General features: G+C 38.3%; 1 protein-coding gene across 1 annotated transcript in view; it reads right to left on the minus strand.

Annotated features, from left to right (window-relative positions):
- The window catches only part of LOC127658505 (SEC14 domain and spectrin repeat-containing protein 1-like), a 51,157-nt gene extending 27,458 nt beyond the window's left edge, over positions 1-23,699 (minus strand). Inside the window, exons 1-6 of the mRNA XM_052147813.1 lie at positions 23,591-23,699; positions 20,638-20,676; positions 19,178-19,263; positions 18,228-18,336; positions 16,283-16,373; positions 11,446-11,559 (exon numbers count right to left, since the gene is read on the minus strand). Coding sequence (XP_052003773.1) covers positions 11,446-11,559; positions 16,283-16,373; positions 18,228-18,336; positions 19,178-19,232 — 369 coding nt within the window. The 5' untranslated portion in view covers positions 19,233-19,263; positions 20,638-20,676; positions 23,591-23,699. The remainder of the gene's footprint in view (positions 1-11,445; positions 11,560-16,282; positions 16,374-18,227; positions 18,337-19,177; positions 19,264-20,637; positions 20,677-23,590) is intronic.
- Between the last annotated feature and the right edge of the window lie 4,151 nt (positions 23,700-27,850).

The raw sequence follows: 27,850 nt of genomic DNA on the forward strand, positions 1-27,850 counted from the left end.
AAAAAATACAACAACACACACTTCTGCACCTTTGCTTCCCATTTGTTGGGAAGAAAAATTAACAGAGGGCAAAGTACATGACTCACTAATGGTACCAATACACAGGAATCAGTGTGTGCGCAATGTAGCATAATCTAAAACGGCTAAAGCTTTCCTGCAGCAGAAATGTCACGGAAGGTTAACAATCCATGAATAATTCATATGACATTTGAAGACATATAGGACACACTCTGCGGGTAAAGCAGCACTTCCACAGGGTCAAACCTGAACACTATAGAGACTTCACACATGTGTTCAGCTGAGTCAACACATGGGACGGTGCTGCAGCCAGTGTCACCAAAGAGGATCAGAAAAATATTTTGAATTCATGATGTCTGGTGTACATTACTCACAGGATGTCAGAGAGGCGGGTTTCCTTTTTCTGTGGCCACATACACACTGAAGCTAAATACAGTTGTCATTTCTATTCTGAGGTCTTAATGCTGTTCTGTACAAACCAGGTTTGGTTATTTGCACTAATGTGAACCATGTTCTATAACCTAATGCACACTTTAAAAAATGTAGGTAGTGACAAACAAATTTTCATTCATACTGCATAGTTTGTACAGAACTAAACTGAACAGCTCGTTTCAAAAATACTTGTCTTGATTAATAGGAAAATGATGAGTGTGGCGGTCTAGGAGTGAAGTATATATTTCTGTCAACTTAAAGAGCTTAAACAAAACAATCAGTGACTGAATGACTACTGTTTACTCACTGAAATGAGATGATTTCCTATTAAGTAAATAGGGAGACTGGAATGTTTGAGAATACCAATATGGCAGTGCAGTGGCTTCAATGATATAACATCATGAGCAATCCTGTTCTATATACAGCTCAGAAAAAAATTAAGAGACCACTGCAAAAGTATCAGTTTCACTGGATATACCATTTATAGGTATGTGTTTGAGTAAAATGAAAATTTTTGTTTTATTCTATAAAGTACTGACACCATTTCTCCTAAATTCCAAATTAAAATATTGTCCAAATTAAAGCATTTATTTTCAGAAAGACAAAATATTAACTGGTCAAAATATTTGTATTTATTTGTTCAAAATATTTGTTCAAAAGACGCAATGTTTTCAGACTTTGAATAATGCAATGAAAACAAGTTCATATTTGTTCATTTTTAAACAGCACAATACTAATGTTTTAACTTAGGAACAGTTCAGAAATCAATATTTGGAGGAATAACACTGATTTTCTATCACAGCGTTCATGCATCTTGGCATGCTGTCTACCAGTCTTTCACATTTACTGTTAGGTGATTTTATATGCCACTCTTGGCACAAATATTCAAACAGCTCGGCTTTGTTTGATGGCTTGTGGCAATTCATTTTCTTCTTTATCACATTCCAGAGGTTTACAATGGGGTTCAGGTTTAGAGATTGGGCTGGCCATGACAGGGTCTTGATCCTCTGAATTAGGGAACATTGTCAGAGCAAAAGGAAGCAAGTTTTCTTCCAGGATAACCTTGTATGTGTCTTGATTCATGTGTCCTTCACAAAGACGAATCTGCCCGATTTTAGCCTTGCTGAAGCACCCCCAGATCATCCCCGATCCTCCACCTAATCATCTATTGGTTAGACAGAGACCTCGAGAGGCCTTCCAGCCACAATATCTGTGAAATTTGGTGGAGGATTGGTGATGACACTATAAACTATACATTTCCAGTGAATAATGACCTAAATTTGTGTCTGTTCCTAAAACAAAGCTTTAGTATGGCTTCAGAAGATTTGTAGTATAGCGCAAATTTCAAACTGACAAATTTTATGGTTATTTTATTGTCCTTTTAGGAGCTTGACAGCTGTTGTCACTATTGACTGTCATTGTATGGAAAAACTGTGACAAATTCTACAAAGAATCCCCTTTTGTGCAGCACAGATAAAAAGAATGACACGGTTACGAGAAAATAATGACAGAATTTTTATTTATGAATGAACTATTCTTTTAAAAACCATCTGCATGTGAAACGTTTAATCTAAACATTTTGTTTAATCAAAGTACTGTGCTCTTTCAATCTTCTTGCACTGTGACCCTGAACACAAACCTGGTGCTGTAGCAGGGACTCAGCAGCTTGGACGTGTGCCAGTGCTGTCCTCACATCTGCAAGGTTAGCTGGAGGAGATTAAACACAGCACCTACTAAAGCTCTCTAATCAATGCAGTCCCATCTTAAAACAGCTTAAGCAATTGGATTTAGGTTACTCCGCTAAGAATTTACAAAACTGACCACGTTTACTTTTCAGATTAAGGTCCATTTCCGGCATTTATTCCGTAATCTTTCATATGAAACAGATGCACAATCTTTTCCAGGTATTCTTGTTGGGAAACATTGGAGATGCTCAATCTTGAAATGTATTTTAATTCATTCTTTGTAATTTAATCAACTCTCATTCATGTCCTTGACAACAGCGCAAAAGAGCATGCAATGCCACACAATGCAAAAGTGTAGGTCACGAGCCTTTTGTGGTGCTTTTTTCTTTCATTCTTGGTGTGAAGAGACCTTCAAGGTTACGATTAGTTTCGAATGCAATGCAACTTTTGGTTTAGTTTAATATTTCATGAAATTCTGCATTATCTAATGGTTGACCGATATGGGATTTTTAATGTGAAATGCCACTATAGATACTGATATCTATTAAGCAAGGTTGCCAATAGATGATATTATGCAAACATCTATAATACAATTTGATGACAGCACATACAATTTACACAAAATTGCCTATTTAAAGAATTTACTCAATTGCTAACTATTTCTTTATTCAAAAAATAATTTCCATATTCCATTGACAAGGTTCTAGAACTGACACTCATGGAAATAGGGGCCATTCACATCAAATGATTTCTTGTTAAGTAAAAAAGATCACACACTCCGCTCAACGAATGGAACAAACGCATGTGTCTCGAGACATGTTTTTTAAAAGTTGTAGTTGAACTTCACACAGCATCTTCAAGAGGTGGCGCTCATGTAAAATTCTGAAAAAAAGAAGAAAATAAGAACGCAAGAGGCATAGCACTGGTCAAATGTGTCCACCCATCACGTATTGTCGCACTGACACACAGAGAAACACAAAGACAAGTTTGGTGTGAACGTCCCGTTATCACTTCTATAAATTGCCAAATTGGATACAGTTTTCAGCTAATTCTGATAAACTCAAAATGGGTGAAATTTAGCAAGTTTTAAGCCAGTATACAGGACTAACTCTTATTAACGTCTCCCTTTGTTCCAATGGAATGCGAACCTAAGCATCATCAGTGATCTACTGTAGTCACCTGAAACCCAAAGGCAGGAAAAATCAGCTGTAATAAGCACAAAAAAATCCTCTTATTGCAGTCTTCTAACAGATGGGCCCTGCAAGGCAGAAAACAAGGGTCCACTTATTTAATAAGGCCTTTGGGTCTTTGTCTTCCCATATGCTCATGTTGGCCGAGCCAAGTATCGGTGAAGAAGAGGCAGAAAGATTAATGAGTGTATAGTCCTTGTGCACCTGACAAAAACCCCCACATTCAAGTATAGATCCTCAAGTAGGTCAAGAGGATGGTAATGACCGTTTTCACAAGTCTTTGTATTCAAGGCTTCACATCCTAATGCTGATACACTGATCTCCATTCAGCCAAATCTGTTCCATCTGCTACTTGCGGACAGCTAGAGGGCCCTGCTGGCCCACATCACTGCTGAAACAGTGCGAGTACAAATAACACAATGACTCCAACTAACACACACATATACAGAGGTTTCTATTTAGTAGACAGTGGTGCGACTGTCCTTCTGAAGTCACGTCATCTAGTTCTTGGGAAAATCCAGATGACTGTTGCTAGGCATCATGGCATTATTGGTTTATGCCCAAAGAGAGCATGGCACAAGACAACAGCCAGGCAGAGGCAAATGAGCAAGCTGTCTGTGGACAGACCTTATCAGCACAAATACTGTGCATGCTTGCATACTGTGGTGTACATCTGCATGATTAAATTGTGGTTAAGCTAAATAGACATTTCAGCCTAAAATATATGAGTTTCTTTTAACTATGAAACACCACAGAAGAAGTTCAGCAGAATGTCTTATTTGCCATGATCCTTAACCTCTTCCCAATCCTGTAAAATTAGCCTAAAACGCCTAATCAAGGCATACCCAAAGTAAATTTAAAGCTGTTCTTGAACCGTTTGGAGTACATGCATGGTTTTGGTCACATTTGAAAGGGGACACTCTGAAGTTTTTTCTCCAGCAGTCAGAATTACTGTAAGTGCTACTGATTTTGAGTAATAGAAGTTTGAACACAATGAAATAGAATTTTCTTTTTCCGCCTGAAATTTTTTTTTGCATACAGATGCCTGCAGATGACTATAACTTGTAGCTATTAGCTTGAGAACACAATGGGATCACAGCATGAATCCTTACCTAGTCCAGGTTCAAATGTTATAACAATATCATAAAAAAATGAATATTTTACACATGTTTTTCTAAGGGTACACCCAGGCGTTTTACAAAAGTGCCTTTTGGATACTCCAAAAGGTCACTTTGGAAACCTAGGACAAAAAGGCTGCAACTTTTGAACGCTTCAACGTACAGTCATAATTGTGGGCTCTAATGAAAGATGACACTTAGAGCTATCATATTCCATATCCAGATCCACTATTAGTTTTGCTGACACAGAGTAACTGATGCATAAACACATTAGAGTGCCTTTTCCCTTCTTGAAACTAAATGTTGTGCATATAAAAGAGTCAAAACTAGTGCTATGGTGGACAATTTGTTTATATAAAAAATACACAACAAACTATTTACATTAATTTTTACATAAAGTATTTACAAACCATTATAAAATTGTACATGTTTCTAGCAACATGCCAGTCATTGTAGCAGTCACATTTGTGTACAAAGCACATAGGCACAACACAGGAGAGTACTTCACTGGTGTCTTTGCATGACACTGCCTGCACTTCAGACGACCAGCGGTGCAAGATTTGGTGATGTGCAACAGCCTGTGATGTGCTCTTCGGTGGAGCAGGAGATACGGGTCTGGCTGTGGATTGAGACCCCAACTCTGCCATGCTCCTCAGCAAGGGTCTCTCTGAAAGCCCTCCTCTCTTGATGAGGTGCTGTCCTGCTGCTCCACTTTATGTGGCCGCTTGCTGAGTGGGGGATAATAAATAAATGTAATTTACAAAGCTAGACACAACTTCTCCATCTTTTCTGTATTCTATATATATATATATATATATATATATATATATATATATATATATATATATATATATATATATATAGTTTTTCTTTTCGAGTGTGTAAAAATGTATTATTGTATGTATATTTACTGTAAATACTGTATACTTTGCCAATGTACTATGGAACAAAGAGATGGGCCTACACCTCCCCATGAATTCAGCACTGTAACAAATAGATGGCCCTACACCTCCCCCACCTCCCCGCATTGTAACAAATAGACTCTCAAACACAACATATATTCTTATTTTCAACTTATATTTATTGATTTATTTACTATATATATATATATATATATATATATATATATATATATATATATATATATATATATTTACAGTAAATATACAAAACATCTATATAGCATGTCAATAGATCTGAAACAAACAATGAACTAAAAACACGCACAAACGGTTCAAACACTCACTGAGGAAACACAGGACAAAGGGTAATTACAAAATGTGTATTCATTATTCAAACTAAAGCTTATTTATGCGGAATATACAGTAATATATGTTATAAACACAAGAAAACACTTACTTGTCCAGAGCCGTGTCTCATCTCTCCATCTGCCTCTGAATCATCTGTATTGTTTTCAGAAATTTCATCTCCAAACTCAGAATTTTGACAATGAATGCCTTCTTATATCACATCCTGGGGTGAAAATCCTGTTTTTCAGCGTCCGTTTCACCATATTTAAATCGCCAAATGTGTAAACAGTTCCAAAGCAGCTCTGCATGCATTTACTGCTGAGGCCTACAGCAGTGGGTAAACTTCGAGGAAACTTTGCTACAGGAATAACAGAGCCGTCATCTAATAGTTCCACTAAAGCCGCATATCACTGTTTTCAGAATTTCATTGGCTATACGATGCGTCAGTCATTTCCACTCTTCAATGTAATTGGTTTGATCAGTAAACAAAGGAAAGTGGGTATGCCCTTACACTCGACACAGATGGTGGTTGGGTATTGAAGGCTGTGGACAGGACATGGAAGCTCCTATTGGGTCAAATGAGGTGTCAATCGAAAGGCCAGAGTGCGTGCTTCCATTTTGATACCGGATATAGGAAATGTTTACATCTGAACTGAAGTTATTACCGGTAATATGTGAAAGATTAGGCACAGCTGCCAGGTGCTTTGAAATGATGCAACAAGAGTCTGTGGATATTTATTGATGTAATACTGTGATTTGGACTAAACATTTTACTTGATTTGATCATTTGGACATTTGACAATGAAACAACACCGTTTTTGTCGGGAAGTTATGGCTCAGTGTACAACTATGAGGCATCATAGGTGAGTTGCCTAAATTTTGTTATTGGTTGTTTATATGTTGGTGGTCTGACAAAGATATAGATTGTACCTGCTGTTGTGATTGTATCTTAAAATGGTTTATATCAATAGAAAATCAAGAAATGTAGCTTTCCAAAGATATGTGGCATGTGTACCAATGTAACACACAGCTGTTTTGTTTATCGCATACTTTTATTTTGTACATTTAAGGGCCCGTCCGCGGGCCTAGATTTCCATGGTGATAACAATGAAAGTGCTTTTTGAAAAGGGGCTGTGAAGCTCAAAAAATGACAAAAAGCATAAAAAAAGGATTCCAATGACTTGTGCAATATATTCAAAGTCTTTTATCCATCAATTTAAATGCTAATTTGCTATTAACTGCTTTTAATATCTAATTTTGTGTTGCAGGAATGAAAGAAAGTCATTAGGTTTTGAAAGACATAAGGGTGAGTTTATGTTTAACAAGGGCACAAATCATTATGTTCAAATTTTTGCAGTTTGAGCAGCACATATCAAAGTGGACAGCTTTGCTAGACTGTCAATTAAGGCTTTGCAAAGACACCAATTTTAAAAGGAAGGGGCAGTTCAAAACTATATTGGACCCAACAGAAAACCCACAGCTCACTATCAAGTGGAGCACAGCACTTTATCTCGCTCATCACATGTGAAGAGGACATTTACATAGGAGTGGGAAATGATAACGAAAATTTAAATATATCAGTCTCACACACACAAAAAAACTAATTTAACACCATTAATTTAACCACAAACACATATGTAAATCCAGGTATATCCAGAACAACACACAAAGAAAGTACCCATTCAAACCAGCTGTTTAAGCCATTGCATTAGTGCCAATTATAAGATGGCTTTGCAAATAGCAACAAGCATTATAAATGAAGATGCACAGTTTCTTTATTTGGAACTTCATTTATCACAGTCTATGTGGGAAATTACCTACTTACTTGCATAAGACCATTTGGGTGTTACAAATGGGATAAACTGTGGTCTGTGATTTCATTATGTGCAACTATATGAACTGGTCTGATGTTCTACAGAAAAGAGCCTTTTTGAACTGATTTTTTTTACCATTTTTCTTTAGGTGGTGGTACATACACAACGAAAGCTAAGGTAACTACGGTACTATTATGTTTCAAAGACATAATGAGAAATCAGTCACACAAAAGGAGATGTAAGGCAGAATAATTGCCACAATTTGCTTTTATTGTATAGAGAAAAAAAGAAAAAGAAAAAAGATTTGATGAATGTGAACGGTGACTGAGGCAGTCATTATACATAATATCTCCTTTTTTGTTAAACGGAAGAAAGTCATGTGGGTTTGGAACAACAGAAGGGTGAGTAAATGTACGCTAGAATAAATTTGGGGGGTAAAATGTCCCATTGTAAAGCACACTATCTACGATGGAGCCGTGGATGGCCGCCTCGGTGTGGAGCTCTCCAGTTCGTTCTGATTTTTGTTTATTTGTCCTGTGTTTAGTAATGTATTTTTGATCAGTTTCACCAGAGATTAACTGTTAAATATTCAGCAGAAAAACACCAGATAATGTTTTACCAGTATTTCATTATTCAGATGTTTTGTTGGAGGAGCTGCGGTGCTGTACAAGCAGGCTAAATGACACAAATGAGGGAAGTGAGCCGGCATGCTGGTCAAACTGCGTCAACGTGGCTTCCGAACCATGCTGCAAAGCATACATCTAGCGAATCTCCACTCTCTTCCTAATAAAATGGACAAACATCTTATAACACATACAAATAAGGACTTTGCTAACCCTGCTGCTCTGTGCTTTCCAGAAACCTGGCTGAGTGAAACCATTCCATACAGTCTGTTACATCTGCCGGGCTTTCAGCTGTTCAGAGAGGATTGCATCGTGGAGCTAAAGAGGAAAACGAGAGGCGGTGGAACATGCTTTTAAATCAATGCAAGTTGGTGTTTATATTCCTCCACATGTGTCACATCACAGACACAGAGCAACAACACCCTGACTCACTTATTATTATTTGTAGGGATTTTAACAAAGAAATATACTGGATCACATTTACACTACATTAAAGGATGCATATCGCTCTGTCCCTAGAGCACTGTCTGGTTTATCTTCATTCAACCTACAGGCAGAAACTAAAATCAGCCAAACCTGTAGTTAAACTGTAACGAGAGGACCAGTGAAGCAGAGCTGGAACTACAAGCCTGTTTAGACTGCACTGATAGGAGTGATTTTGAAGCTGAAGCCTCCGACCTGGATGAGCTCACAGATACTGTGACATCTTAAATCTGTTTCAGTGAGGACATGTGCATCCCTACTAGGACTTACTTAACATACAGCAATGACAAACCATGGTTTATAGCAAAGCTGCCGCTTCATCAGGCCAAAGAGGATGCTTACAGAAGTGGGTATAATATCTTGTATAATCAGGCCAAAAACACACTGACAAAGGAGTACAGAGTGGCTAAAAGAAGCTACTCTGAAAATCTGGAAAACAAGTTCTCAGCTAATGACCCTACATGTGCCAACCGGCTGGCCCCCCTCTTCACACAGCACTACTAAGTTCCTAGCTTCTTCAAATGCTTCATCATCCCTGGCCCAAAAAAAACAAGATTGCAGGACTTAATCATAACAGACCTGTCGCCCTGACGTCTGTGGTCATGAAGTCATTTGAGAGACTGGTGCTGGTTTCTGAATCCACTGCAATTTGCCTATCGAGCTAACAGGTCGGTGGACAATGCAGTCAATATGGGACTGCATTACATACTGCAACAACTAGACAGACCAGGGACTACTTTGTGGACTTCAGTTCAGATTTCAACACCATCATCCCTGCTATCCTATGGAATAAATTAACCAAACTTTCGGTTCCACCTCTATCTGTCAGTGGATCCCCAGCTTTCTGACAGATAGGCAGCAGTTAGTGAGACTGAGGAAATTTACTTCCAGCACATGTGCAATCAGCACTGGTGCCCGCCAGGGATGTGTGCTCTCCGTACTAGTCTTCTCACTGTCCACAAATTACTACACTGCCAAGGACTCCACTGTCAAGCTCCTGAAATTTGCAGATGCCACTATTGTCATCGCCCTCATTCAAGATGATGATGAGTCTGCTTACAGAAGCGAGGTTGAATGGCTGGCTGACTGGTGTAGTCAAAACAACCTGGATCTGATCATCCTCAAAACAGAGGAGACGATAGTGGACTTTAGGAGGAACACCCCAGCATCGACCCCACTCACCATTCTGAACAGCACTGTTGCAGCAGTGGAGTCATTTAGGTTCCTGGGCACCACCATCTCACAGGACCTGAAGTGGGAGGTCCACACTGACTCAGGCCCAGCAGAGATTGCATTTCCTTCACCAGATGAGAAAGTTCAACCTGCCACAGGTGCTGCTGATCCAGTTCTACTCAGCAGTGATTGAGTCCTCTGCACTTCTATAACTGTCTGTTTAGTTCAGCTACCAAGTCAGACACCAGTAGACTTCAAAAGGATAGTCCGGACAGCTGAACGGATTAGTGGTTCTCACCTTCCCACCCTCCAATAACTGTTCAGCTCCAGAGTGAGTAAAAGGGCTGGAGAGGAGGGGAAAAAAAAAAAAAGGGGACCCCATTCACCCAGCACACTACCTTTTTGAACAGTTGCCCTCAGGCTGGTGCTACAGAGCACGGAGCACCAGAACAGTCAGGCACAAGAACAGTTTCTTCCCTCAGGCCATTCACCTTATGAACAGTTCAAAATGCCCCCAATACTCTCCAATGTGGCAAAGCGTCTATTTCTCAAACTAGAGACTCTGATATACTTATCCTCTTGTTTAGTTGTACATCTGGCCTTCCACATCTGTCCTTTCTGTCCTTGTTAGAGCCAGTAGTCCTTTATCTTTGAAGACTGTAGTGTACACACCTCTGTATGAATTTGTTTTTGGCAATTTCAAGCATTGTAAGTAACTTAGTAAGTCATTTTTATTTTTATAGCACCTTTCTAGAACAGACGTAACAAAGTGCTTAACATCCACAATATAAAACCAAAGAAGCATACATTTTTTTCTAAAAAACAAACAACAAATTAGATAAAAGCCATTTTAAACAAGTGGGGTTTTAGCTGCTTTGACAGAGTATTGTATAGCCTTCTTTCCTCAAAACAATGACTGACTGAAGATTTTCTATATTCTTTTCTTTTTTGCCAATTCTAACCTAATATTGACCTTAAGACATGATAGACTATTGCATACTGTGGCAACTCAAAAACAAACACAAAGACAATGTTAAGCTTCATTTGATTAACCAAATAGCTTTTAACTATGTTTGATATAATGGCAAGTGATTTTCTAGAACCAATTAGCAATTTGGCATAATTACTCAAGGATAAGGTGTTGGAGTGATGCTGCTGGAAATGGGGAGTCTAGATTTGATCAAAAAAATAATTTTCTCAAATAGTGATGGTGCTGTTTTTTTACATCAGAAATGTCCAGACTTTGTGATCAGTTGAATGCCACTCTGGTGAATTCAAGTAAAAATGTCAGCAAAATCTGTACATTATTCCAAACTTTTGGCCGCTAGTGTATATATTTCTAATGTTTGTATGTACTGTATTTCTTGTATATTTTTTGCACTAGAAACTTCAGTCATCATGACAAATTGTGTGTTAGCATACTTGACAATAAAGCTCATTCTGATTCTGCTTTGAAACAACATGTAATGTGAGCACTGTACAAATGAAACCGACTTGACGGTGTACGTGTGCAGATGTTGTCCCAAATCTAACCAATCGGACTTGAAGGAAGCGCCCAATATGCCTTCATAATGAATCACAACATTTATAATGAAATGTTGTAAAAGGTGACAAATCGTCAATTTTGCTGAAGCTGAGGAATACAGCAGAGATGCTTACCTCAAAGCCAAGCCTGTCCTTCTCCTTCCAAAAGCAGAAATGAGTCACTTTTTTGTCCCAGAATTCATCGGGTTTCACCACACACACGAGAGACACCTCGGCTGGAATCACATTCTGGAAGTGAAGCATCACGCAGTTCATTTGACAAGATCACAAAGGTACCTATAGTTTAACATTTGGACTAGAACATTGTTTGTTACTTGAAATGTATTATTTCGTGTGCCTAGTTTAGTGCAAAGTGTGACCGCGATAAAAGCGGTGGAAGTCACTTCCAGACAATCAGTCTAGAAGTTTGATACTCGACTCAGGCCAGACAGGACCCAAGAAACCGCTTGATTTCGTGGCAGTTTTTCCAAGTATGACTTTCGGGTCGGGTTTGTAATTAATAGAAAAATGAACAGGCCTAACAACCTAGTTTCGAGCGAGCTCTAACTCACAGACGCGCAAATGGATGAATTAGGGGCTATTCACCCCGAACGCGTATTTGCACACATCTGTTTTTTTTCTATGTAAACACATGCTGGACGGACGTCTCTGACTGTTGCACCATGTCTTGCTGTTTCTTCAGCACATCGAACAGGACCGGAACATTTTTTAGACAGTGTGTCAAGTTATACAAATCTTTAAGTTTCAGAAACGCATGTCAAGGCTCCTTTGTTTTGTTTCATTCGTTGCACTGCGTTTAGTTTGCTTTTAGCACGAAGGTCACAAAGATTAAATGTTGTGAACAATTTCTGGCTGCAAAGAGGTGACTGTTATATTGCATCACATTATTAAAGATTGTTCCGAACCAAGCAAAATTTAAACACTTGAAAAACGGTAAGCCAATATTTATTTCCTTCTGCTCTGGTGTGCTGACTGGCTGTTCAAACACGTTCACATAGCGCAACGAATAGAACAGAAAGTAAGTGTGATAGGTTGAGATACATTTTTAAAAGTTGAAGTTCTTTTTAACTTCAAACAGCATCCAAAAAACATCGCTTCAGCGCAAGATGCTGAAAAAACTGCAAGATATGTTGCAACAGTCAAATACATCCATCTAGAGCATGTTTACACATTAGAAATGATTACAACAGCACCAATGGACATAATGCATTTAGTGAACAGCCCCTAATTGACCAATTTTATATGTTATATTACTCAACATTAAATGCAATTAAATGTATAATTTTGTAAGCTGTATAATGCAAACACATTCATAAATATTTAAATGATCCATTTATTGATTTATGGAAGTAGGTAAACAAAAGAGGGGAGAGGTAACAAGCACCTTCTAACTTAACAAACATGATCGCTAGATCAACTTATTCGCTACATTTGAAATCCACTGATCAGTGTTATTGGACCTACTGATTTTGGTCTGAAGAACACAGTTTGATTTCAAAATAAACTCCAGTCATGTCTCCAAATGCCAGCTCTGAAATGGAGAACAGGCTGAGAGATAACGCATTTGATTCTATCATTTACTGTTGAAATAGAGAGGTTATCTGCCAAATGCTAATGCACAATGTCTCCACTGTCAGATCCTGGTCAGGCGGGGGACACTTTAGGCAGAGAAGAGTGTGGCACTTCTCCGTCTCCACAGCCAATACAGCCTGACCCACTTCATGACCCATTAAGCAATAAACTCTCTCCTGTCTATTATTGTTTGCTAAATTACACAAAATCGCCTGAAAGCTCCTGAACTCTAAAGCATGTTAAAGCGGTTGTGTCTTCAAGATTTTAGTTCAAATGAATATTGCAATTTATAATGAAACCGTTCTTATGCTGCATTAATCACAGCAGCAATCTATTGATATTCCTTCAATGCCAAATCTTTCGTCTCCTTCACAGTTTTCTGCAACTTATTCAACTCCAACCGCTTAATATCGAAATAAAATCGACAGAGATGATGTCATCATTATATCTGCATACCACTTTCAGTCTTCTATTGATTGCGGTTCTTTATTACATACATTTGTATCATTGTTTAAATTTGTATAATAATTTTTCTGCATATTTTAAGCTAAAGAAGCTAAATTTACCATACTTTTTTTTATTTTATTTTTTTTATATAATTGCCTTGATAGAAAACAGCTGCTCTGGGACAATGCCAAGATGGCCAATATTTGCTTGCCTTTAGATTTTGATGAAACACATCACCAAGTCATAATGTACAAGAAAAAAAATATAGAAGGTAAAACTCTTTGAACAAGCAGCATAGTTTACAGCAGCAATTCTGTGCTGTTTTCCATAAACAGGGGAAATAACAGGGCAGTACAAGCATCTATTCAGTTCAAAGCTCAAATTGAACAATTTTCCAACAACACAGTGTGCTCTACAAATCCAGGGAAGATTGCCAGCATAAATAAGCTGCAATGAGCATCTCATTACAGTACTAAACTCTCATTATTTACAGGTATTGCGTGAGAAGGACGTTATGTTTGAAGGGAGTTAATCGCTCATTAAATAAGAATCACCACAGATATTAAAGGTTTAAAATGAATGAAATGACCCAAGAAAATAAAAACAAAATGACAAAAATAAAATGTTTTATTCTGTCATCATTTACTACATCTTTAACATCCCTCAGGTTGTCCCAAATCCATATACAGTTATTTTTTCTGAAAAATAAAAAAGGTTTTTGGAGAATAGTTCCTCAGCTTATGACAGTTCACAGTGACCAGGGGCCATCAACCCCTAAAAAGAACAATACATACAAAAAGCACTAAGCCCTGCATCATAAATGTAGTTAATATGACAAGAGCACTATATTCCAAGTCTTCTGAAAGCATCCAACAAGCTTGTTTGGAACAAACCGAAAATCTAAGCCATTATTACCAATAACCTTGGCCTGATCTGAAGCAATCAAATGTTGTGTTAGGTTACTACACATGCGAGAAGAAATGCTGTTTCTGCGTCAATCAATGCCAGAGTTTCCCATTAATTACCTAGACTGTGGCAGTCTAATTTGTCCCGCCACAGTTTCATAATGAACCGGAAAAAAAATGTCACTTCTCATAATAAATGTCACTTCTACGCATAGTTAACGATCTTCTCTTGTCCGCTGACTCTGGTTCACTTAACATTCTCATCCTCCTTGACCTTAGTGCTGCTTTCGATACTATCAACCACAATGTTCTAATCGCCCGTCTGTCTGCTATTGGTGTTTCTGGCACAGCCCTGAATTGGTTCCAGTCATACCTCTCCAACAGAATGCAGTTTGTAACACTTGGTTCACATCACTCTTCCAAGTCCCCTGTCACCCGTGGTGTTCCCCAGGGTTCTGTACTGGGGCCCCTCCTCTTCTTGTTTACATCCTCCCTATTGGCCCGATTATACGCAGCCACGGTCTAAACTTCCACTGTTATGCAGATGATATCCAACTCTACTTTACCATTCCTTCTCCATCTGATCCACCACCATGTTCCTCACTGACTGCCTCTCTGATTTAAAATTATGGATGCAAAACAACTTTCTCAAATTCAATACAGATAAAACCGAAATTCTGCTGATTGGCCCTAAAAGCATCCTCTCCAAATCTCACAGTCTCACTCTCAACATTGATGGTTCACCTATCCACCCTACTCCTGTTGTTAAAAACCTTGGCATTTTGCTTGACTCCACCCTTAGCTTTGATCCTCATATAAAATCACTCACTAAGACTGCCTTCTTTCACCTCCGTAACATTGCTCAGCCTCCAACCCTTTCTCTCTGCTAGTGATGCACAGATTTTGGTAAACTCCTTCATTATGTCCCGTCTTGACTACTGCAACGCACTTTTCCTTGGTCTCCCTGTTAAATCACTTAAAAGGCTACAATATATTCAAAACTCGGCAGCCAGGCTGCTCACCCGTACCAGACGATCAGCACACATCACACCCATTCTCCACCAACTCCACTGGTTACCAGTTCCGTCCCGGATCAAATACAAAGTACTACTAATCACCTTCAAAGCCCTCCACAACCTTGCTCCCCCTACATCCACGACCTCCTGACCCCAGTACACTCTTTCACGCTCACTGAGATCCTCTGACCAAAATCTCTTGGCTATCCCTCGCTCCAGACTTTCAACCCTGGGTGGCAGGTCCTTCAGTGCATTGGCCCCCAAACTCTGGAACAGCATCCCACAACCTCTTCGTGACTGTGCTTCTCTTCCTTTCTTTAAAGCACATCTCAAAACCTTTCTGTTTAATGATCATTTCTCCACAACAAACTCATAGCATCATACAGATAACATGTCTTTGTTGAATTGTTTTGGTTTGTTTGCAGTTGTGTTTCATTGCCTTTCCACTATGTAAAGCGACCTTGGGTTTGTGAAAGGCGCTATATAAAATAAACTTATTATTATTATTATTATAATAACATAAAAGATCTCTAACGTTGTGTTTTGGGCCGTTGCTTCGGCAAAGCATCTCTCACTTCTAGTCAGTCACTTCTAGTTTTGGTCTGTTCCCCAGACAAACCCATTGTATGGCTTTAGCAGACTTGAAATATAACACACAAGCAATATCGACTTGTGATATGGTGCTTGAATGGTGTATTAATGGCCTTTTGGAGCTTGATAACTAGCAACTCTTATTGTATGGACAGAAAGTTGTGTAAATGTCTACTAGTATATTTCACTGGAAAAAAAAAATAACAGCTTACAGGTTTGGATGGCATAAGGTTAAATAAATCATGACAGAGTATTCATATTCATTTCGGGTGACTTATTCTTTTAATTGGGCTCATTAAAAGAAACATGAAGTACCAGATGTCAAGAAAAACAGAATGGACATATGGTTTACATAACCTACTTCCATATGTCAATCTAAACAAAACCATAGAGTAAATAAATACAATTTTTTTTCATTACCTGCAACATCAGCACGACAGTCTTCACAATATTCCACTGAGATTTCCTCCCATCGACAATGACAGTGAAACCTCGAGCTTTACACTTCTCACTGCAGAAATAGAGCAGAAAAACACTACATTTATTCAGTTGCAAAACACAATTTATAGGCCAATACATGCTGCCAATCCAGATCAACTGAATCAATTATAAGGACTCCGCTGTGGCTGTGTTGTTAAACCGAATAATTTGTTTGATCTGTGGTGGTACTTGAAAATGCATAAACAGGGATTGTTTCAGTTTTCTGAGTGACTCAGTGTTTATAAAGAAATAAAAAATTATGGCTGAACAACTTTTCTTTTCATTCGAGGCAAAATAATGGCCATAAAATGCCTATTAAAGGGATAGTTCCCCCAAAAATGAAAATTATGTCAACATTTATTCACTATCATTTCATGCACTCAGAACGGTCAATTTCAAAAAAAATTTGTAAACCTTTATACTGTAAAAGCCAACATATCCATGAATGAATGCAATCAGTTAACTTTATAAATACTGTATAGTTCAAAACAAAAGGCCAACCCAGTGAGATGCATGTGTCAAATACGTTCCAGACCCTTGCAGCCTAAAAGACCCTTCAAAAGGTCTGGAAAAAAATCAATAAAAGCATTTTTCAACTAACCTCAGTCTGACCAAGAATTATGGCCACTTTCCATTTCATGTGTGAATACCGTAACAGTGCGAATCATAATGAAATTAATCACAATAATGTTCCATTTCTGCTCTCAATGCATGTTCTTGATTCCAGCCTTTGCAATGGACTGAAGCATTAATGTCAAGTGTGGTTTCCATAAACCCCTGGCTATGTTTGGAATATCATACTCAGAGGTTAAATTGGGCTGGTACGGTTTGAACGGCGTTCCGGCACCTTTGATTCCAAAAAGAAGGTAAAAAAAATGCTTGTTTGTCAATCCATCCCATTTATTGTATTCTTTGATGCGGTTTTTGTTTGATCCCCTTGACACATTCCATCTCTATTTAGCGAGTGAACGTCAAGCTCAAAAAAATATTTCAAGCTCATTATGCTTCGCTTTAGTCAGTTGCGGACACTGGTAGAGGAAGCATATTCGAGAGCGGCACCAGACCGGGCGCCCCACAGACACGCGTTCCGCTTCTGTACCATGCTGTGGTACGATCTCTGATTCATAGAAATTGTGTAATATGAAATCAAATGATCACCCGAAGAATCTGAAACTCTTATAATTTAATGCAAATGTTTTCATTAACAACAGTTTGAGAAAAAGGTAGTCGTGCAGAAGGTATTGGTTTACCCCATTAAGAACAATGTGCATTTACTAATTGTAACATTAGATATAAATTTAGCCAGTTTTATAAAATGACTCCCAACGGGCAAGAAGGTAACTTGTCCCAGCTGTCATCTGACTTTTTATAAAAATGTATTTAATACATGTGATTTCATTCTTAATAAAAAAAAAAATGTATCTACTAAACCAAATTTTCCATGTAATTATGTATATTCACAATTAAGTTGAATAATGCCATACATAATGATACAGACAAATCATTAAAACAGAATCCCAGTCAAATTGATTCATCTGAAATTAAAAACTTCTATGAATTACTTACCAAACAGGCCTATTAATATATCCATATTTAGACACCCATATATTTTATTAAATCTTTATTGTGTTGCAATATCCAAAATTGTGTTGCACCTCCGAAATCCCAATTTAACCCCTGATCATACTACCATACTACTGCTACGTTATTAAGAATGCATTATTTTCTATATGCAGTATCGATGAACGATGAACAGTATCAGCCTCAAATTTCCTAATCGGTGCACCACTAACCCTAGCCATGCCAACTGGCCCGGATCGGCACGGCTTTGTGACGAGAACTGTTCGGCCCGATGATGGAAAAGCAGCTATAGTCTCTAATTTACCTGGGAATGCTCAGCAGGTAGTCGAGGGTGGTGCTGAGCTCCTCCATGCTGGTCTGTTCGGTGCATAGTGGGATGGTCAGGATCAAACCACTGCGCCTGTCCTTGCCTCCTGCAAAACCAACAGGGCCAAGTCAGGAAATATGCAGAAAATCCAGCACCGCAGATTGAAATGTGGTGCAAGACTGAAAACACAGTGTCAGAGCTTGAGGCTTCAAGGAAAACACTATAATTTCTGCAGTAATACAGTCTTGTGGAGTAGAGCCTCGAGATTTTGCACCATGCAATTAATTCACATTATATCAGCTGGTGCATGGGAAAATACGCTGTTCCAAGGACATGGAGAATAAAATAGCTTAGTAACTCTTTTCCTAAAAGCTTTTGTTGGCAAATTTACTCCAACTGCCTTGACAAATAAAATGTTAGGGCAGAATGCTTCTTAGTTACATTAGATTTCATAAATTCATTCCTAACAATTTTTGCCATCATTTTAAAAGCATCAGTGGCTGCTGGTAACATTTTGTCAATGTTCTTATTTAGGAGAACAGAGCCATTTTAATGCAAGGATACAAACTTCAGCTTACGATAACAGACAACACAGACTCAAACTCGAAAATGTTGAGTTCTCAAAGCTATATAAAAATAAAATATCTGACATATTGTGGAACCTGTGCTCATAGAAATCAGCAAAAAGTTCAAGATTCATACAGAAGTCGAATGACTGTCTTATAGTCCCGCCCCAACCTCACACCATTGGTTGAGCCAGTGTTGCTGTGATAGGCTGGTTGGGATGTTCAGACAAAAAGAGCAATGTTCCGATGCCACAGACAGACAGTTTTTACACTTTTCAAGAAAATCAACTTACAAATGGCTTGCTTAAAGTAGTCTATGAATATCAAGCGTTGATACGAAAAAGTATTTAATCATTAAAGATATATTTTTTCCATCTCTACCTGACAGAAAAGCCAGCTTCTTCTTTAGCACGGACAGTATGATGGAGGCATCCATCCTGGAATGAGTCGATTCTCTACTCAAGTAGCTGCAAGTATTTGAAACACAACACAGTTCCTTTTAAAGACAACACATCATTAAGAATTCATTTTTTGATTCTCTTCAAAATTCATTTGAGATTACCAGTACATAATTCCTAACTAGGTTATGGCTGACAAAACCCATCATCACTATTGCAATTTACTTTTTATGCTTGCAATTTGATTTACTCTTTCACAAGTCTACTCTTGCACATGCAAATCATTTTGGCACAATTTTACCTTCATAATATTTGTTATATATTCTTTACTAAGAAGACTTATGGAATGCATTCAAAGACTGTATCCTTACATTTTAATCATTAAGACCCAAAAATGCAAATTAACATTCTCCAGGCAGTTACAGCATGCAGCCTAACTTAAAGGGTTGGTTCACCCAAAAATTCTAATTCTCTCATCATTTACTCCCTCTCATGCCAACCTAGTATGACTTTCTTTCTTCTACAGAACACAAACAGAAATTTTTGAAGATTATCTCAGCTCTGTAGGTACATATAATGCAAGTGAATGGTGACCAAAACTCCAAAAAGAACATAAAGGCAGCAAAAAAGTAATCAATACTACCCTAGTTTAATTATTTAATTATGTCTTCAGAAGTGATCCAATCAGTTTTGGATGAGAACAGACATAAAAAATAAAACAAATTCTAAATAAATCCTTGTGCGATCAAGATTTCAAGCTCGATTACACTTCCTAGCACCATCTAACTCATGTGTCAAGCCCTAGGAAGTGTAATCAAACTTAAAATCATGATTGTGCATAGAGACAACAGAGGCAAGATGTATTGTGAAAAAGGACTTACATTTTGGTCTGTTCTCACCCAAAAACAAATTGGATCGCCTCAGAAGACATGGATTTAACCACTAGAGTTTAATGGATTACTTTTTTGCTGGCTTTATATGCATTTTTGAGCTTCAGAGTTGTGCTCACCATTCACTTGCATTGAATGGAAGTACAGTCGAGGTATTTTTCTAAAAATCTTTGTGTTCTGCAGAAGGCAAAAAGTCATACACATCTGGGATGGCATGAGGGTGAGTGAATAATGAGAGAATTTTCATTTTTGGGTGAACTATTTCTTTAAAACCCATGACAACATATTTCTGTTAAATGTTTAAGATAAACACACAGCCACAACTTGAACAAGAAAAGCTTCCTACAAATCCCTTTTCAGAGCAACATTTCACTATGCCAGAATGATACAAAAAACAAACAGGGAAAACAAGCCCAAAAGAAGGTTAAATCGCTATAATTAGGCAACAGCAGAATGCTCTCAGTATGCTGGTGTGTTACCGCTTCACACTGCTCTGAGTCATCAAAAGCAGACTTATCTATTGATATTTCAGAAAGCTGACAATCTCACTTACCTTCAACTGTTATGCAGAGTTCCCTTGCCGGCCCATGTTCTGCAAAGATATGAAAAGATGCAAGAGAAGAGCGAAGGGAGAAAAGGAGGAGGAGAAATTAGGAAAACAGGACATGTGGAAGACAGATAGACAAAGAGAGAGAGGCAGATCATTACAAAGCAATGAAATCTACTATAAAAGGAACAGTTCACCCAAAAATATAAATCTGTCATTATTTAATCACCCCAATGTCATTCCAAACCCCTAGGCTGTAATTTTTGTAGTGGAACATTTTTGAAGACTCCTCGTGCAGCCCTTCAATTCAACATCAGTTCATAGTGACCATTGATGTCAAGCTCCAAAATAGCTATCAAATAACTACAGAAGACTTGGAAAATATAGCATGAGTCAAATGGACCACTTTTAGGATTTTTTATTTTGTTGGTCATTTTCCTTGTCTGCCCCTTTCGCAATCAATTTCATTGTATGGAAAACAGTGGTCAAGATTTTCTCTCCATGGAATCTAATACAGATAGATGGTCCAATCTCAATCCATGCTACATTTCCAACATTCTGATTTAATCAGTTCAGTAAAGACTTGGTCATAAACTGCTGAGATTGGAAATGGTCTTGTGTTCCAATAATTAACTGGCAACGCTCCATTTCTACTGCCCAGAGTAAAAATGAAATGCTCCAAAAAGATTTCATCAACAACATTCTTAACTCCAATGAATGATTTAGAGAGGGCTAGGACTGCAAAGGAAAACATGGCTTGCCAAACTATCCTCAACATAAGCTGATGCACAGAAACATGCCACATCATTTAGAAAGTGGGAGCTCAGCAATGATTACAAGGCTTGATGACGTGCCAGCTGGTCAGGAACATCTCCATAAGGGCTGGCAAAAAAGGGACTTCGACACTTTTAAAATATTAGATTGCATTGCAACTCGCCGGCCCAGCCTAATGCAAATCTCCCAAGGTGGAAAGGGCTTAAAGTTTAGGTATGTAGGATAGTACATGCAACTGATTTCAACACCAATTTCAGAAATACTTTACAAATCAAGATGTAAGAGGTGGCGTATTATGCATTAACAGTATCTTCACAAAAAAACAACTAAAGAATGACAAATTATTACCCAACAATGGAATGCTTTCACAGATAGTAATGACACGTTTACACCTGTTAGCAGAGTAAATCTAGCAACCTTTTCCATTTCTAAATTATTTTGTGAAAACGTATAAAATGTAACTGTGTAATATAATATCCTGGAATATGTTTTTAAAATCGAGTTACCACAGCTGAGATTTTCAATACAGCTGCTGAGGGAGTGACAGAAAATGTATCCCCTTTTTCTCTTCTGACTGCTATAATCCACCATTCTCTCTATTTTTCCCCCCTTCTTCTGGACAGCTGTGATAGCATAATTTTTATTTTGCTGTTGGAAAAAATGGGATAGCAAAAATTATTAGCAGTGGTCTCCCATTCACCACTTTACCCTGCTTTTGTTTTACTTCTGCATTCCAAACCTGGATATGTGAAAAGGGCCCATAATAATAATGCCACCTAACTGCCCCGTTTACAACGCATGAACATTTTACATCACGGCAATTGCTAGAGTCATTGGGTGAAACTCGTGAAAACATGTCCTGGTCATCTTTCACCCCAAAATCAAAAAGGATTATATCTTTATGAAAGAATCTTATTAAATGAAGAAAAAAGCCTATTTCAGCACAATTATTATTTTTGTACAGTGGCATCGTTTCCATGACATTTAAGCACATTTTCCTCCAAATATTTCATTTTGGAAATGCCTCTTGCATGCTTTAATAGAATTTTTCTAGAATATCAATGATAATTTTCATTAGATTCTGATTATAGTTATTTAAAAAGAAAATCTGTAATACATTTGAACAAAACAACAACAAATAATGCCAATTTATAAACTTACATAAAAATATAATTATAACAATGCTATTTGCATTCTAGTAATGAGAGGGGCTTGCTTTAAGGAAATATCTAAATGCAAAAAAAATACTGTGATATTTTATTGATTTATTATTGATATATTAAAGATTGTAATACAATCTTTGATGAAATCATCATAAATAAGGTAGTTCAACAAATACCACCAATTTAATTACTTTGATACAATATACAATGATACAATAATTAAATAAAGACTAGTGTCATCACATAAGAAGTGGTCGCTTAATTGCCATGGCAATAAAATCCCAATGCAAAATGTATACTTTATAAATATGAACAGAACATGTTCTTAATGGGTTTAATTGGACTCATGTACCGCTGCATACATGCATACTGGGCCAGTTAAAGCATTATCATTCAAGCCGTTGCTTTTGGCCAGTGGTTTACTGACTGCAGAATGACAACAGTTGGCTAGCTCTGGCAAACCAACAGCTGGCTCAAAGTTTCATGGAAAGACTCGCTCGTGCACTGATGGTCAGGCGCGAGACAAAGAGGGGGGACTCACCTATCTGGCCTATATAATACTATGATTGTACGTCACTTGCACAACAAAACAACCGTTCATACTAACAAGAACGTAAGAGGTTGGGGTGTCAGACGATAATAAACGTTTTAATTCAGTTTGGGCATACATTCCGCAAGAGAATAAATCACATTTACAGGTCGCGTGCGTGCATGACTGCTGGCTAGCGAGAGCTACAGATCGGCAATCAATAGGCAATGACCTAATATTTCAAAGTATGGAGGTTATTCCATGACGAACACGAATACAGTGATTTTCTAGGGTGAGAATAAAGAAATCTACGATCTTCTTACCATATAGACGGACGTTTGCAGCCGAGTGTGTCGGTAATAATGCTCTGATTTTTGGCCCAACTAAAGACAGTGTTGCGCGTGCATATACATTTTAACTGCTCCCTGTGTTTCTGCCAACAACCTCATCCTATTTAATGGATAATTATGCCGAAGTGAAAAAATAAAATTACCTTTCTCCAGTTTGGAAAGTTGAGGCAGTCTGCAATAATGACAATTTGCCTTTTAGAAGAGGCTCAACGTTGTGTTTTGTTAGAGAGGGGCTGGTCCTGCTCACCAAAGCCACGCCTATAAGGACAGTGCAGGCTGTGCGTTTTACTGTAGTAGGCGGGCACTGGAGTTTTTTTAAACACACAGTGCATCATTCAAACGACTTAATTTGATATTTATTTTGAGGTGAAATCTCTCTCTCTCTCTCTCTCTCTCTCTCTCTCTCTCTCTCTCTATTCAATTCAATTCCATTCAAATGAACTTTATTGGCATGACAAATTGTACATTGTATTGCCAAAGCATTTATAGGAGCATGAAAAATAACAGAGTAGAACAAATTCTGTATTGAACAAGTGTGAAAAAAAATAAAAATAAAATAAAATATATATAATAGTAATTAACAGTGTATATACTTTCAGTGGTATGTGAGTGAGTGAGTGTGTGTGTGTGTGTGTGTGTGTGTGTGTGAAGTGTGAGTGTATTTGTGTGTGTGTAGTGTGTGTGTGTGTGTGTGTGTGTGTGTGTGTGTGTGTGTGTGTGTGTGTGTGTGTGTGTGTGTAAATGGGCGCATCACTGTTTGGTCGACTCTTCCCTCTTTTTGTGGCAGGAATTGATGTATTTTGCTGCTAGTGAAATGCAGTCTCTTTGTTCACCAAGTAAATATTGAGCTTGTGCATCATTCTTTTTGAAGTTGGGACAAATCATTTCAAATTTGGGAAAGAAGTGTTTTCGAATGTCATTATAATTAGGGCAGGTGGTTAAGAAGTGCAGCTCTGTTTCTATTTGTCCTTGGCTACAGTACGGGCATAACCTGCCCTCTCTGGGCATCCAGCTCTGCCTGTATCTGCCCTTCTCTATCATCAGGCTGTGGTCGCTCAGTCTGTACCTCGTCATGTTTTTCCTCAGTTTGTGGTCTCTGACTGTACTCAGGTATTCTGCTGTCGTGTAATCTCTGTTTAGGGTCAAATAACATTGTAGTTTACTTTGTTTTTGTGTTGTTTCATTCCAATAAGTTCGGTACTTTTCTTTTTGTGTGTTCATCATGTGGTTGGGCCAGATTGTGTGGATGAGGGTGTCTGTGTCCTGAGGCTGATTATTGTTAGTCATGTTAGTCTGTTTGTGGAGCCTCAGGACCAGCTGGATGATGGGAGTCTTCTCAGCGTTCATTTCATGGTTTTTAAGGGCTTTAAAATGATAAGAGTTGGGGTCACTCAGTTTTAGATGTTTCCAAAATTTGATGGCTCATTTCTCAATGTGGATTAATAGAGGGTATTGGCCTAATTCTGCCCTGCATGCATTGTTCGGTGTGTTCCTCTGTACTCTCAGGATACTCTTACAGAACTCTGTATGCAGGGCTTCAATCGGATTTTTGTCCCATTTGTCAAATTGGTGATTTAGGAGAGGACCCCAAACTTCACTGCCATATAGTGCAATAGGTTCAGTGACTGACTGGAATATTTTGAGCCAGATTCTGATTGGTATTTCAAATTGGATAGATTGTTTAATGGCATAGAAGGCCCTTCTTGCTTTCGCGTTCAGTTCATTCACGGCCAAGTTGAGGTTTCCGTTTGCACTGAATTTCAGCCCGAGGTAAGTGTAGTTTGTAGTATGATCAATTTTGGTCGTACCAAGGGTGAAACTGTATTTCTTTCCCTGACATCTGGGTCTTTTCTGGAACGTTAGTGCTTTGGTTTTAGTTGGGTTAATGGTCAGGGCCCAGGTCTGACAGAACTGAGGCAGGATGTCCAGGTTCTGCTGTAGACCCTCTTCTGTTGGAGACAGCAGGACCAGATCATCTGCATACAGCAGGAACTTTATACTGGAGTCATGTAGTGTGAGGCCAGGAGCTGCTTGATTGTTCTAGGAGTTTCAACAATTCATTAATGTAAATATTGAAGAGGGTCGGTGATAGTAGGCAGCCCTGTCTCACACCCCGCCCTTGAGTGAAGAACTCTGCTTGTTTATTGCCAATTTTAATTGCACATTGATTGTTTGAGTACATCGTTTTTATAACTTTGTATGTTTTGCCCCCTACACCAATTTCTGAAAGTTTAGACAGAAGACCTTCATGCCAAATTGAATCAAAGGCCTTCTGGAAATCTATGAAGCAAGCAAATATTTTTGTTTTGTTTTGGTTGATATATTTGTCAATCAGGGTATGTAGGGTGAAGATATGGTCTGATGTTCTAAAATTTGGTAAGAATCCAATTTGACTTTTGCTCAGGACATTGTGCTCGGTAAGGAAGTGAACGAGTCTTGTGTTGATGATGCTGCAGAACATCTTCCCCAGATTACTGCTCACACAGATGCCTCTGTAATTGTTGGGGTCTGATTTGTCTCCACTCTTGAATATGGGCGTTATGAGTCCTCTATTCCAGGTGTCAGGGAAATGACCAACACTCAGAACCAAGTTGAACAGTTTCAGTAAGGCCAATCTTAATGTGTGCTGTGTGTTCTTCAGCATTTCATTGAGGATGCCATCTGGTCCATCTGCTTTTTTTATTTTTAGGGCCTGGATTTTGTCAATCATATATTTGAGTTTGTTCTGGGTTCATTTTTATTTCACTATAAAGTTGTTCAAAGTGATTTTTCCAGATGTCTCCATTTTGTATGGCTGTTTGTTCATGTTGTTTTTTATTCAGGGAATTCCAATTGTCCCAGAAACTGTTTGAATGTATCGATTCTTCAATAGTTTTGAGCTGATTCTGCGTGCACTGTTCTCTCTTTGTTCTGAGTGTATTTTTATACTGTTTAAGTTCCTCACAATATTGATGGCGCAGATCTGCATCGTTTGGTTTTCTGTGTTTTTCATTTGATAATTGTCTTAATTTTTTCCTCATTGTTTTACAGTCTAAATCAAACCATTTTTCATTCTCTTGTTTGGTTTTATGGTATTTCTTGGAGGATTTGAGGTTAGATATAGTTGCCAAATAATCAAATATATAATTGATGTTCTCCACGGCCAGATTTACACCATCTCCATCATGAGGATAAACTCTGCACAGGAAGTTGTTTATAAGTGAGCATGCTTTTGGGTGGTCCATTGCTGTCACATATTTTTCTGTGCTGTTTTGCGCCCATCTGTATTTCTTTCTGATGTTGTACAGCTTACTGGGCTGTGAAGTTATGTTCAAATGTTTTGTCCTTTTTAGATACACAGTAATTTGGCTGTGATCTGATAGGGGTGTTAGTGGTCTGACCGCGAATGCTCTGAAAGAGAATAGATCTAAATCTGTGATCATGTAATCTACTGTTGAGCAACCATGAAATGAACTGTAGGTGTACCTCCCTAGAAAATCCCCCCTCACCCTGCCGTTGATGAGGTACAGACCGAGGCTTTGACAGAGCTCAATCAGATGCTTCCCGTTTTTATTCACTTGGGCATCGGAATTAAACCTTGGGAAGTTTACGGTGTTTTGTGGGAAGTTTTGTCCAAAAATATGGTTATTCCCATTTTCTGTAGTGTAGTCGGGTAGGGATCCTGTTCTGGCGTTCTGGCGTGAGATCCCCACAGATCAACACACTTCCCTGGGCCTGGAAGTGGTTGACTTGACTGTGGAGAGATTCAAAGATGTTCTCATTATAGTAAGGAGATTCAGGGGGAGGAATATAAAGAGCACATAAGAACACGTCTTTTGATGTTTGGAGAAGGTGCTTGTTGATTTTGAGCCAGATATGAGATTCTTCTTTTTTAATTGTTTGGATGTAATTATCAATTTCTTGTTTGTTCCAGATTATGATGCCCCCTGAATCTCTCTCTCTCTCTCTCTCTCTCTCTCTCTCTCTCTCTCTCTCTCTCTCTCTCGCTCTCTCTCTCTCTCTCTCTCTCTTACTTTCTCTCTCTTTCTCTTTCTCACACACACACACACACACACACACACACACACACACACACACACACACACACACACACACACACACACACACACACATGTTGTGCTTCCATGTTTTATGGGGACTTTCCATAGACATAATGGTTTTTATACTGTACAAACTTTATATTCTATCCCCTAAACCTAACCCTACCCCTAAACCTAACCCTCACAGAAAACTTTCTGCATTTTTACATTTTCAAAAAACATAATTTAGTATGATTTATAAGCTGTTTTCCTCATGGGGACCAACAAAATGTACCCACAAGGTCAAAAATTTCGGGTTTTACTATCCTTATGGGGACATTTGGTCCCCACAAAGTGATAAATACACGCTCTCACACACACACA

The sequence above is a fragment of the Xyrauchen texanus genome, chromosome 18 (genome assembly GCF_025860055.1).
Source record: "Xyrauchen texanus isolate HMW12.3.18 chromosome 18, RBS_HiC_50CHRs, whole genome shotgun sequence".
NCBI lineage: Eukaryota > Metazoa > Chordata > Actinopteri > Cypriniformes > Catostomidae > Xyrauchen > Xyrauchen texanus.